This window comes from Marmota monax, unplaced genomic scaffold (genome assembly GCF_021218885.2).
Source record: "Marmota monax isolate L192 unplaced genomic scaffold, Marmota_monax_Labrador192_F-V1.1 WCK01_AAM20220418_F8-fsc00051, whole genome shotgun sequence".
Lineage (NCBI taxonomy): Eukaryota > Metazoa > Chordata > Mammalia > Rodentia > Sciuridae > Marmota > Marmota monax.
Window position 1 is genome coordinate 3368824 of NW_026695202.1, and position 12709 is coordinate 3381532.

General features: G+C 41.9%; 1 protein-coding gene and 1 long non-coding RNA gene across 10 annotated transcripts in view; one reads left to right on the forward strand and one right to left on the reverse strand.

The window, feature by feature from the left end:
* Slc41a2 (solute carrier family 41 member 2) overlaps nt 1–12709 on the reverse strand; it is a 144774-nt gene that overhangs the window by 102891 nt on the left and 29174 nt on the right. For all 8 annotated transcript variants that reach the window (XR_006848514.2, XR_006848510.2, XR_009225440.1 and 5 more), the window contains exon 3: nt 6419–6526. Coding sequence is in view for 3 of the 8 variants with exons in the window: in XM_058574299.1 (XP_058430282.1) it covers nt 6419–6526 (108 nt within the window). In the remaining 5 variants the exon portion in view is untranslated. The remainder of the gene's footprint in view (nt 1–6418; nt 6527–12709) is intronic.
* LOC124082852 (uncharacterized) lies at nt 2533–6594 on the forward strand. 2 transcript variants are annotated; one of them, XR_006848516.2, is made up of 4 exons: nt 2533–3057; nt 3748–3811; nt 4377–4474; nt 4981–6594. It is a non-coding gene; the product is annotated as an uncharacterized LOC124082852 (long non-coding RNA). The 2 variants fall into 2 exon arrangements; XR_006848515.2 differs by lacking the exon at nt 3748–3811 and having other exon boundaries at nt 2539–3057.

Below are 12709 nucleotides of genomic sequence, written 5' to 3' on the forward strand. Positions count from 1 at the left end.
TTTTCCAATTGTACACTACTGCCACACATCTATATGAACATCTATATAAAAAAATTGAAAAAAATCTCTCTATATAATTTTATATACACTGTTGAAAAATTAAAATCCAGGAAAACTAGTCAAGTTAATCATCGTATCTTTACAAATAAATTTGGACTTATGTAAGAGGGCAAGATAAAGCTGATTTGTATTCACCACTATTTAATTTCCTTGGTGAAATAGGAAATCTATTTTATTGAAATATCTTTTCATCTAGTTTGACGGAATAACAAGCTCTAAGGACAAGTGACCTTCAATAGACTGAATGAGTAGGCTGTCTCTGGGGTCTGAGGTTTTAAGCTCTCTGTCTTTCTACTTATTGAAGATCCACCTTATAATCCTATAAGCTCATTTGTCCTGGTTCTCCTGGAGATAATCATAAAAATGATAAAACAAAAAGATTAAAGTAATCACTGACTGGCCTTCTATAGCTATGATTTTCATTCCTAATCTTAGAAGTGAAAATAAATATTTCACAGAAAAACATAATAGTTGAAAAGAAGTATTTTTTAACATATAAAATTTTAAAAGCCAGGGCTGAGGCTGTGGCTCAGTGGTAGAGTGCTTGCCTAGCATGTGTGAGGCCCTGGGTTCGATCTTCAGCACCACATAAAAATAAATAAATAAAATAAAGGCATTGTATCCAACTACAGCTAAATAAATAAATAAAATTTAAAAAAATTAAAAGCCAGCTTTCAAATAGTACTTGTTGAGGTTTTTCAAAAATTACATTAATTTGTTGTTCTGCCTGGAAACAGGAAGCACCGGCCACAGCAGTCCCCAAATGGAGACCACCAACCCCAAGTTCAGGTGGCAGTGGGTAGGTGTAAGAGGGAAGAGGAATTCCCAGGTGGAATGACGTCCAGGCAAGAGCTGGAGAGAGTGAGAAGGGGAGAGGAGAGGACCGCCCACTAACCCACAAGACACTTCAAAGAGAGAACCTGCTAGAATAAGGGAAAGTGAGGGTTCTGAATGCAGTGAGTGGTGTCCAGCTGACAACTGACAGTTCAGCTCTGGGGTCTGGAAGGGTATAGAGAAGGGGACTGAGTGACCAGTGGGTGACAGCATGAAGCTACTGAGGGCAGACATGTAAACGTGTCAAGAAAGCCTCAAATTAAGAAAATGAACAAAGAAAAAGAAACCAAACAGGTAAAAACAGCAGCAGCCAGTGCAAGAGGAGGGGGAGTGAGAGGAGCAGCCGTGCTGAGGCCCAGGAGTGGTCGTGAAGAGGCCAGAAGGAAGTTGCTGACCTGGAGGTGTCAGCAGCCTGGGAGGGATCAGAAGCTGCCCGACAGTGACGCTCTGGCCTTCCATCAGAATGGTAGCATTCCGCCTATGAGATCAACTTCTCCAAGCAACTTCAATGCCATAAACTAGAAGAGCACACCATGTCGCCACAGCTTCACACCCAAGTGACTGCTTCCCATGGCTCCTCTGTCTGGCTTTGCCAGAGAGAATAACCGACAGCTCCTCTACTTCTGCAAATGCATCAGCTGTCTGTCGGCTCTATCTGAACAGGGGCTCTGACTCCAACAACCTCTCACAACACCCGCTACTACCACCCCATCCCAGCAACATCATCTACAACTATATCATGGCAACGAGCTCCCAGCCGGGCTCCCTGCTTCAGTCTCTGGTGCCCCATACCGCAACACGACAGTCAAAATAATCTGTTAAAGAACACTGCTCAGATCACACCACGGCTCTGCTCAGAATCTTCCAATGGTTTCCCTATTAGGAAGCAGCCAAAGTCCTTCCAGGAGACCACAAGGTCCCTTATTGGCTGGTCCCTGGCTCATTCTCTAACCTCCTCTCCTAGGACCCCCCTGTTCACTTGGTCCCAGCACCATGGGCCTCCAAGGCGCCTTATCCAACACCGTGGTTCTCCAGCGTGAGTGTACCTCGGAATCGTCTGGAGAGCTTGCTAAAGAACAGATGGGGGCTGGGGTTGTGGCTCAGCGGTAGAGCGATGGCCTAGCAAGTGCGAGGCCCTGGGTTCGATCCTCAGCACCACATAAAAATAAATAAAAAGAAAGGTATTGTGTCCGACTACAACTAAATAATAAATATTTAAAAAAAAAAAAAGAAAGAAAGAACAGATGGCCGGGCCACCCCCACCCCCCATTTCAACTCAGTGCTTTGGAAGAGGGCAAGAAGTGGCACTTCTAACACATCTGACGCTGATGGTCAGAAGACTGCTCTAGAACCTTCCGTCCAACAGCAACCACAGGCCCAGCTCTGAGCTGAGCATTGCCTGGGACCTTCCTAGCTCAGCCTTGGAGGTTCACCTTCTTATTTCTCTCTGTTTATGTCTGATATATCTCTTCAGTGACACAATTCTGAAACTACAGAAGATAACTCCAGCCTTATCTCCTCAAAGAAAGGCTCAGTTAAGTCTGCCCTGCAGTGGGGACCTTAGCAATAAGCTCCCTGTGCTGAGCGACCAGCTTTGGAATTCCCCTCTCTTAATGTGAATAGAAAAATGCACATAAACAGACATACCTAGCACGAAGTAGAACACGGCAGATGAAGTTTAAAAGAAGATTAAGATTAAATTCACTTCCAGGAGATTTAATGGCAATGTGATCAAATGAACCAGCAAAACTTCATTTGCAGTCAATTCTTTCTGAACCAGATTCCCTACAGCATGGCCTATTTTAAAATGGATCGGCGTTTTAATCTATTACTTGAATCTAAACAAAGCTGGACAGTGCTCAAGAGCAACACTTTCAGAGGTCTCTTCTTTAAGGTAAGCGAACCAGAACTTCACTCTTCCTGGCAAAGTTACAAGTGGCTCAGAAGCCTGCCTCACTCTATCTGTCAGAGCAAAGTTCATTTTCCAACAAGTGAAACTGGAGCCACCTTTCAACTTCCATTCCCGTAACTTTCCTCTTCCTTGACTGTTGCCACTTCGGTTTTCAAGACCTTTTTTCTCTCCTGCCATAAGGGCTCTTGGATTGAGTTCCACCTAAGTGACCCACGAGTTCTCACAAGAAAATGAAGCAGGAAAAGCAGCAGGTAGGAGACCTGTGCGCAATTTCACTAACTCTCAGAACCTCAGTAAAGCTACGTGGGCTTTTTCTCTCTCTTCTTAAAGATAAAAGCTTCAGATATTCTCAACACACAGTCCAGCTGGATGTCAAAGGATCAAGTGTTAAAATCAATATTCACTGTCACTAAATGTCATCATATAATGAACTAATGGGATACAAGAATAAATATGAAACTCAAATTTTGACATTTTATCATAATTTCATTATTAGAATTTTTTAAAAAATTATTTCTTAGCACTGAGAGCTGCTAGATGACCCTGTGGTTATCATTCTCATATCTGCAATGCTAGGTACTTTCCAACCAAGTCACTGAAGAACCAAGATTATTTTAGGCTAGCTTCATCAGTCTAGATGGTGCTATGAACAGTGTCACCAAATTATTAGACTTTCTTTCCTATCAGAGAATAACTGCTGAGATCAAAGACTGATCTTCAAGTCCCAGTATAACTACGGCCCCAAAAGACTATAGTTGATAGTGATGATACAATCGTTGAAATAATTCCCAAACTGAAGCTTTGTGAACCATTTGAAGAGGATGCTTTTAAATATCCTCAGGTGACTTTAACTGTCCTAATTTATGTTTTTATTTTAATTATTGAAATGCATTGATGGCTTTATGTTATCATTTGAGGAAAAAAATGTCCTTTTGTTTAAGGACATTGGATCTAAAAGTGTATGGAGGTAGAGGAACATAACTGGCTTTAAAGATACCAAAAAAGGTAAGGAATCTCTAACTACATGTCCATTTTTATTGCCAATTTCAGTATCTTCCCAAAAGTAGAATGATAGAATTTTTGTAACAGATGTCATGTAAAAATATTTGCACACTTCAAGGTATATCCACTTGGGTTACTTCACAAAGTTACAGTCAAAGAACTGCTTTTTTCTGCAAACAGCCACTGGTTATTAGTTAGTAAGTCCTATTATGTTGGTATTGTTACCTGAAGAATATAATATTAAGTCTCTTTTGTTCAAGGAACTGTTTTAAATGTATATCTTCTTTTCTATCTTGTTTCAATAACTTGCAGAAGTATCTAACAAGGCAGGTTCAAATTCTCTTTTATGTCATGTAATTTTTTCAAAATTTAAATAAAGCTTTCATTCCTAGACTCTGGATCAATAATACTCTAAATTTGGGAAAGAGGGGCCCTAGCTCTGAGATTTCAGGTTTAGAGGGCTCCACCTTGGCCCTCCTTTACCTATGTCCCTCCACTAAGGAGCGGCATTCACAGGCCCCTGGCTCTGCCTACCTGAGACCTAGGCCTGTGCCTCTCCCATCTCCAGGCCATCCTCTGGATGCCCAGGACCCTGTCCAAGTGGCCTGGAGCCCCTTGTCGACTTCTCCCTCCAGCTGGTGCTGCTGAACGCAGATCATGCCACCAGTAAGTGCAGGCCCAATCCAAGGAGTGCGGGGTGGTTGCTGCTGAAGGCACAGCTGAGGGTAGAAGGGAGGCCTGAGATGGGCACAAGGCCTTTCAAAGTGCCATGCAGACAGTCAGGGGGAAGGGGCTGGCCTCAGACCAGGGCCCAGCTGTCTCCACACCACCAGCTCCAAAGCAGAAGCCAAGATGAACAAGAATTCTAAATGTGCTCTTGGACTTATAGGTCTTCTTACAGATACACTCGGGGTTGAGTTTGGTTTTGCCTTACAGGGCTGGGGGCCTACACAAACCCAGGCCTTGTACAGGCAGGTGCTAAAGATACATTTGTGAAGGGAGAGAGAAAGATTTTTTAGTAAGGTTCAAAGATAGTTGTGTAACTTTAAACTATGTAGATCTATCTTGAATCTCCATGTGAATTCTGCCCACAGTCCATACTGGAACACCTATAGCATATGACATTATCACACTGATAAACAGCACTAACTGGGATGGTCTCTTCTTCTTAGATTTTGACGTTGCTGAGTCACTTTTACGATTCAGGTTCCAGCTCACCCGTCACCTCCTGGATGGAGCCTCACGTGTAACCTGGAGCAGCCCTCAGAATCACCCTTCCACAGCACCCGTTCTCTTCATTACCTTTACTGATATCCGAAGTGATTCATGTACACTCCATCTGCCTTGTTAACTTATGACTAGATGGACTTTACCTTAGTCCAGGGGTTATTGTTGCATATTTCATGGTGCAGACTGTCCCAGATCTGGCCAGGACACTGCCTTGTATCTTTTTTGTCATTTCCCTGTTTTGGGGTTGTTGTTTTTTTTAAGTACTTCTTCATTTTCTGGCACAAGATGTTCCAGGTTCATCTTGTACTTTCTTGATGCAGCTCAAGGAGCTTCTATTGCTCTTTAGTCCTTTCAATATTCAATAATCACAGTGACTACATGCTATAGGCTAATGGGAAGTTACCAAAGTAATTCTACTCTATGAGGTTTAGCTCCACTTACATGACTAGCCAAGTGACTAGAGATCATCCCAAGTCACAAGCTAACTTAAAGATTAATTTACAATCCTAGAATTCCCCCTAAAGAAGAAAAAGTGCAAGAGGATATTCATACAGTTTTGCTTATATTAGTAGATCATTAGAAAGAGCTCACATATCCAATGCTGGATGAATCCAACTGTTGCAGAGTACTACAACATAAAAGTACAGAGTCAATGAAGACAATGACACTGACATGGAAATATGACCAGGATGTATTCTTAAGTGGAGATCACAGATTATAAAAGAGAACATACAGGATTCCAGTTTCTTTTTAAAATGCCCAATGTTATATACATTATGATATCCCTATCCACATATAAATACAGATATGAAAGTATAGGGCTGGAGTTGTGGCGCAGTGGTAGAGCGCTCGCCTAGCACGTGCAAGGCCCTGGGCTCGATCCTCAGCACCACATAAAAATAAACAAACAAAATAAAGGTATTATGTAAAACTAAAAAAAAATAAATATTAAAAAAGATGAAAGAATAGAAGAATCTACACCAAAATATTACTAGTGGTCATGTCCAGGTGGAAAAGTAAGGTGGTTTGGGATTTTCTTTATTCTTTTCTCTCTTTTCATTTTTATTAAGCATATGTTGCTTTAACAATCATGGAAATTTTAAATATCATACAGCTGGCCAGAGCCGTAAAGATTCTGAGCATCTGACTTACCCCATCAAAGGAGACAAGTAGGTTACTTCTCGGGACAAACACAGGTCTCTAGCTCTCAGATCAGACAACCCTGAGGACACTCAACTTATGGGATCAGTTACAACCCTGAGGGCCAGAGACTCATCAGACAGACAGACAGAGGGAAAAACTTTTTTCCTGACACAAGTTCTTCTTAATAAAGGAAATAGTATAAGTGATACATACACTATGAGGTAGGAAAAAACTTACTGCGGTGGACAATCTGGATGCCAGTGTCATTTCCAAGTTCCCTTTGAGACCGAGAAGGGCAGGAACTAAAATGAAAACTTCTGTTACGTTTTTGAACACCTCCCAGTGCTGCAAAAAATAAAAATAAGAAAATAATAAATAAATAAATAAAGATTTCTGATGTTATTTAAAAACCACTTAGAACAAAGACATTTCGAAAAATCCCCGTTCCCCCCGCCCCCCAACTTTGCACAGACATTCTGAAGTGCCACATTGGTCACCAAAACAGGGAACGTATAGCTTAGCCCTACCTGCTGTGCGTTGGGGCTTTAGAAGACTCAGGGGCAGTTGTGGTGACAGCTGACAGTCACTACCTCACATTCTACACTAGCATGCAACACACAATCCCAAAACTTGTGAATTTTTCATCACTTTATGACGGCAAGAGTTAGCATAACTAAGGTTAAAAGCACAGGCTCTAAAACCAGACCTTCTGAATTTGAACCTTGGTTCCAACACTAATTACAACAACCTCACAAGAAAATTACACTACTATCATTACCAAATTTCACAAATTAAGAAATAAAGATTCAGGGGCCGGGGTTGTGGCTCAGCGGTATGGCACTCGCCTAGCACATGAGAGGCACTGAGTTCGATCCTCAGCACCACACTAAAAGAAATAAATAAAATAAAAAGGTACTGTGATCAACTACAACTAAGAAAATACATTTTTTTAAAAAAAGAAATAAAATAACATATGATTGGTGGCATATTCCTATCATTTCACCAGCTCAGAAGGCTGAGGCGGGAGGACTGCTAGTTCAAGGTCAGCCTCAGCAATTTAGCAAGGTCCTAAGCAACTTAGTGAGACCCTGTCTCAAAAATATAAAGGGCTAGGGATGAGGCTCAATGATGTGACTAAGTGCCCCGGTGTTAAATCCCCAATACCAAAAAAATAATATAAAAAAGAAATGAAGATCCAGACGACACGTGTCATTCAATGATTTTCCCAAGGTCAAAAGATGGGAACTGCAATTGACTTCAGGAGTTCTGAGCAGTCCTGTGTTCTGTCCCCCTATTTTAGGGTGTGAAGCTGAGAGGCTGGAGAATACAAGATCATAAACAGCACAAACCAGAATAATAAAATTTTAATAATATTATCAATGATAGTAAATAAAATTTGGGTTTTTAATTTTTTTTGTAGTTGTAGATAGACAGAATGCCTTTATTTTATTCGTTTATTTTTATGTGGTGCTGAAGATCCAACCCAGTGCCTCATGCATGCTAAGCAAGCGCTCTGCAGCTGAGCCCCAGCCCCAGCCCCTAAAGTTTGTTTTTCTGGCCATGGATCTGTCACAACCTAGCTGCATGATCCTAGATGAGTCACATTATCTTTCTAATATTAATTTTTCATTTATGAAATGAAGATAACATCCACCCTGTCTAGCCCTTGAAGAAATATTACCACAGTTAAATAAGAGATAAGAAAGTACTTACGCTAAACTGAAAAGACCATATAAATACTTTAATAACACAAAATGATATTTTACAAATGCTATTAAGATATGATTGCCCCAGTAGGAGACTTTATGGGCTAAGAATAGTAACCTCATGCCAAAAAGTATCAGGAACACACATCTTATCATTAATTCCAAGACAGGTGAGAAAATAAAATATAAACCCATCAGATAAATGAAAGAAAAGTACAATTTGTTCCCAAAGTTTCCCTATAGGCTATTGCAAAAAGTTTATAACTGGGGAGCTGGGCGCAGTAGCACACACCTAAAATCCCAGCAACTCAGGAGGCTGAGGCAGGAGGATGCAAAGCCAGCCTCGGTGATAAAGCAAGGCCCTGTCTCATAATAAAAAATAAAAAGGGTTGGGGAGGTGGCTCAGTGGTAAAGCACCTCTTCGTTCAAAAAATAATAATAAAAAAAGTATAACTGGGGCTTAAAGAGTTCAGAAATGTTTGTCAGATCAGTCTTCTATAAAATCCCAGTTGAAAGAGCCAACTAAGGATATGGGGGGGGCGGGGGGGGGGGCAGGCCAGAGACATAGCTCAGTGGTAAAGCACTTATCTGGCATATACAAGGCCCTGGGTTCCGTCCCTAGCGCAAATGCATGCGCGCACACACATGCACACACACACACACAAAAAAAGAAAGAAAGCACTGGGATTCCAGTGGCACCCTAAATCTCTAGTCCTAATAAAAATAGGTAATCAGTGTTGTCCATATTTTCTAATGGGTTAAAATTCTCCTATGGAGACCTGGGGAGGTAGCTCAGTGGCAGAGTACTTGCCTAGTGAGGCCCTGGACTCCATCTCCAGAGCCTCACACACAAAAAAATTGAGTGTGCTAATAGAATAGCCTCCTTCCACGCTGGAATGATGGTGATGGCCATGACGATGTGAATAACAGGTGATAACAGTGACACTAACAGTATCTAACATGCACTCACTGTTCCAGACCCTGTTCTTTAGACTCCCGCATTTCATCTCAACCACAGACCTAGGAGCCAGGTACTGCTTTTATCAAATCCCAGACATGATTCTAGAATACATTTTAGATCATTTTCTCACACCTACCTAGACAGAAACAATGGGCTGATGTCACACTTTGGGCCTGCTGAGATGTACCCCTTTGGGCTACTCTTTTCTAGTCCAATTCAAATCAAAAATTTATAACCAAACAGAATTACTATGAAATCCCCAACGACTCGGCATTGGTGTGATAGAGTAAGAGGTGTGAATCACTGACTTCCTATCTTTGCCCCAAACATTCTTTTCTCTCCACCGCCAGGCCTGTGCTAGGAGAAGCTCCCAAACTTTCTTAGTCCTGGCACTCTCAGTATCTCAGAAAGGTGTTCATGGCATCTCTAGGACAAAAGAAATATGTAGAAGTCCTATTATTAAGTAGTTGTCTCGAAATAATAAGTATTTTCCCCCAAAATTTAGTAGTCATTAGTTTCTGAAGGTATCCTTCAGAAACTAAAAAGAAAGTCTTTCCAAGACCAGAAAATTTCAGAAAATTCATCCCCACAGCTGACTTTAGCAGAAGTGTGTGAGGGAGTCCCAAACTAGACGCAAAAGAATGGGACCCCTCAAGACACCAGGCAGAAGCACAAAGCGCGCTACAGCAGACACGGAAGGGAGGAAGAGGAGGACCTACCAACATTGAAAGCGACAATACAGTAAAAAAAAAAAACCCATAATGGCATTTTATATAATCATGATTATTTACTAGTAGAATAATGTGTGCCTGTTGGGCACTGTGTAACCTGTCAGGTCTTAGAAATGGAAATTATCGTCTTCATTTCTTATTTTATATTGGTTTTCTGAGACACTTTTTTTGAGGGGGGCATCAGTACTGGAATTGAACCCAGGGCCTTGTGCATGCTAGGCGAGCACTCTAACACTCAGCTACATCTCCAGCCCTTTTCTTTTCTTTTTTTTTTTTTTTTTTTGAAGCAGGGTCTTACTAAATGGCCAAGACTGACCTCCAACTTGTGATCCTCCTGCCTCGGCCTCCTGAGTAGCTGGGATTACAGGTGTGTGCCACCTCTTACCACAGATACTTTCTCTTTAATCACAGGAGGAGGACCTACCAACACCGAAAACCAGGCCTCAAAGATGAGCAAGAAGAAAGGAACACGGGTAGACACAGGGGACAACCTGCAAAAACTTGCATCAAACGACAAGAGCATGTCACTACTTATCAATCAAACCCTGGGAGTAAGAGGAGTAAATTCTCCGCGTAGATTCAGACTGGCTGACTGGATTACAACAAAACACAAAAGCAGCACCGGGGACACGTTCCCTGCAGGAAGCTCACTTCCTGGTAAAGCCACCGAGTAGAGTGGAGGGACGGAGAAGGCCATCACACAGAGGGAACCCCAAGGAGCAGGACGAAGCTGGGCCAAAGCAGTTAACAGAGCAGCTCACCAGGCAACCACATGGGATCCCCTCCACAAGGAAATACCAATTGTAAATAGACACACACCCGCTGCTGGGACCTCCCAATGACACAAAGCAAACCTGAGCAGACAAAAGGGGGAGAGAAGCTCCAATACAGTAACAGACGGAGACCTACCACCCCACCGTCACCAGCGCACAGTCCATCTAACAAAGAAGACCATGAAGAACCATCAGAATCAAACCAAACCAGGGGCCAGATGGGCCTCACAGCGTTTATCCATGAAGAAGGGGAAGAACATGTACTGGAGAAACATGCCTAACAGAAAATCTAAGACGGACACGGTAACTGAAACACAAACGGACGGAACAAATGTCTATGAAAAGAAAATTCACCAAAACTAATCCAAAAAAAAGAAAGAAAGAAAGAAAGAAAATCTGATTAGTCCGGAGGCTTTAAAAACCCGAGTTATAGTTGGGTATAGTGTGTGCACCTGTCCCAGCAACCAGGCAGGCTGCAGCAGGAGGATCAACTGAGCCAGGAGCTGAAAACCAGCCTGGCAGATAAACTTCCCACAGAGAGAGTTCCAGGCCGAGAGGTCTTCATCAAGAATCATAGCAAACATGTAAATAAATAATGACAGTTACATAAACCCTTATTAAGAATAGAAAGGGAAAGAGTATTTTCAAATCCATTTAAGGGACCAGCATTACCTTGATACAGAAATCTGCCAGCTACAAAGACCATTACAGGTTGATCTTACCCACAGATACACGTGCCAAAATTCTCAACAAAACATTAGCAAACTTGACCAGAGTTTTACAAAAGCAACATTAAGACTGGTTATATTTATTCCAGAAATGTAGGGTTTAATAAATGTTATTGAACATTGCAATCAAGGAAAAAAGCAATATATCAATAAAAAGAGAAAAAGCATTTGATCAGTCAACATCCATGCACAATTTTTTTAAAAAAGAAACATTAGTAAGCTTAAAAAAGAAGTCTTGCCGGGCGTGGTGGTGCTCGCCTGTATCCCATAATCCCAGTGGCTCGGGAGCTGAGGTAGGAGAATTGCAAGTTCAAAGCCAGCCTCAGAAACTTAGTGAGGTCCCAGGTAACTCAGTGAGACCCCGTCTCTGAAAAAAATACAAAGGGGGGGGGGCTGGGGACATGGCTTAGTGGGTAAGCTCCCCTGGATTCACTCCCTAGTACCAAAAAAAAAGTCTTAATTTGATAAAGAGTATTATAAAACCCAATAGCAAAACCCATATTTACTGGTGAAATGTGGGAAGCTCTGGGAACAAGAAAGCTTCCTGCTGTCACAGCTTCTAACAGGCCCCGAACTGATCAGCAAGAAAAAGTTGTCCAGTGCACAAGGCTCAGGGGAAAATGCGACTTTTTGCAGACGATGGTTAGTTATGCTGAAGGAATTCAAAATGAATCTACACATAAATTATTAACCTTAACACAGAACTTTAACAAAGTTGCTAGACACAGGTCAATAAAGAAAAAACAATTTACATACCTACAACACACAGAAAATGGATTTCTTAGGGAACCATACCACCGACACCATCAAATAGCATCAAATAACCAGGAATGAATCTAATCAAAAAATGTAAAAGTTCTATGTTCAAAACTAAAACAGCTGGGGCTGGGGCTCAGTGGTGGAGGGCTTGCCTAGCACGTGGGAGGCACCGGGTTTGAGGCCCGGGGTTTGATCCTCAGCACCGCATAAAAAAATAAAGTTATTAAAAAAAAAAAAAAACTCTAAAACACCCCTGAAAGCAATGGAAGCCTTCGATCCTTCCTGGGAGTAGCTCGAGGAGAGTGCTTGCCCAGCCAGCGCAAGGCCCTGGATTCGATTCCAGTATTAAAAACAGAACAGAGTGACCTCCACAGAGGACAGGTCGAGGCCGCGTTAGATCACCAAGCGCTAAGAGTCGACTCTCCCAGAGGTGAAACGCAATCGAAATCACAACTGCAGCGACCGTTTCTGTGGAAACTGACAGACCTATACTAAAATGCAGGTGGATGGTTGTAGTTGGACAGAATATGTTTATTTTATTTATTTATTTTTATGTGGTGCTGAGGATTGAGCCCAGGGCCTTGCAGTGCTAGGCGAGCGCTCTACCACTGGGCCACATATTTTATACAAAGATATGAAAAATTGTGTTCTATATGTGTCATAAGAATTAGAATACATTCTGCTATCGTGTATTTAAAAAAAAATCCATGAATAATCCCAGCACAGGGCCACAAGCCTGTACTACCAGGAACTCAGGAGGCTGAGGCAGGATGATCTTAAATTCAAACCCAGCCTGGGCAATTTAGAGAGACCCAGTCTCAAAAATAAAATAGGCCAGGCACAAAGGTGAAAGCCTATCAGCTCAGTGAC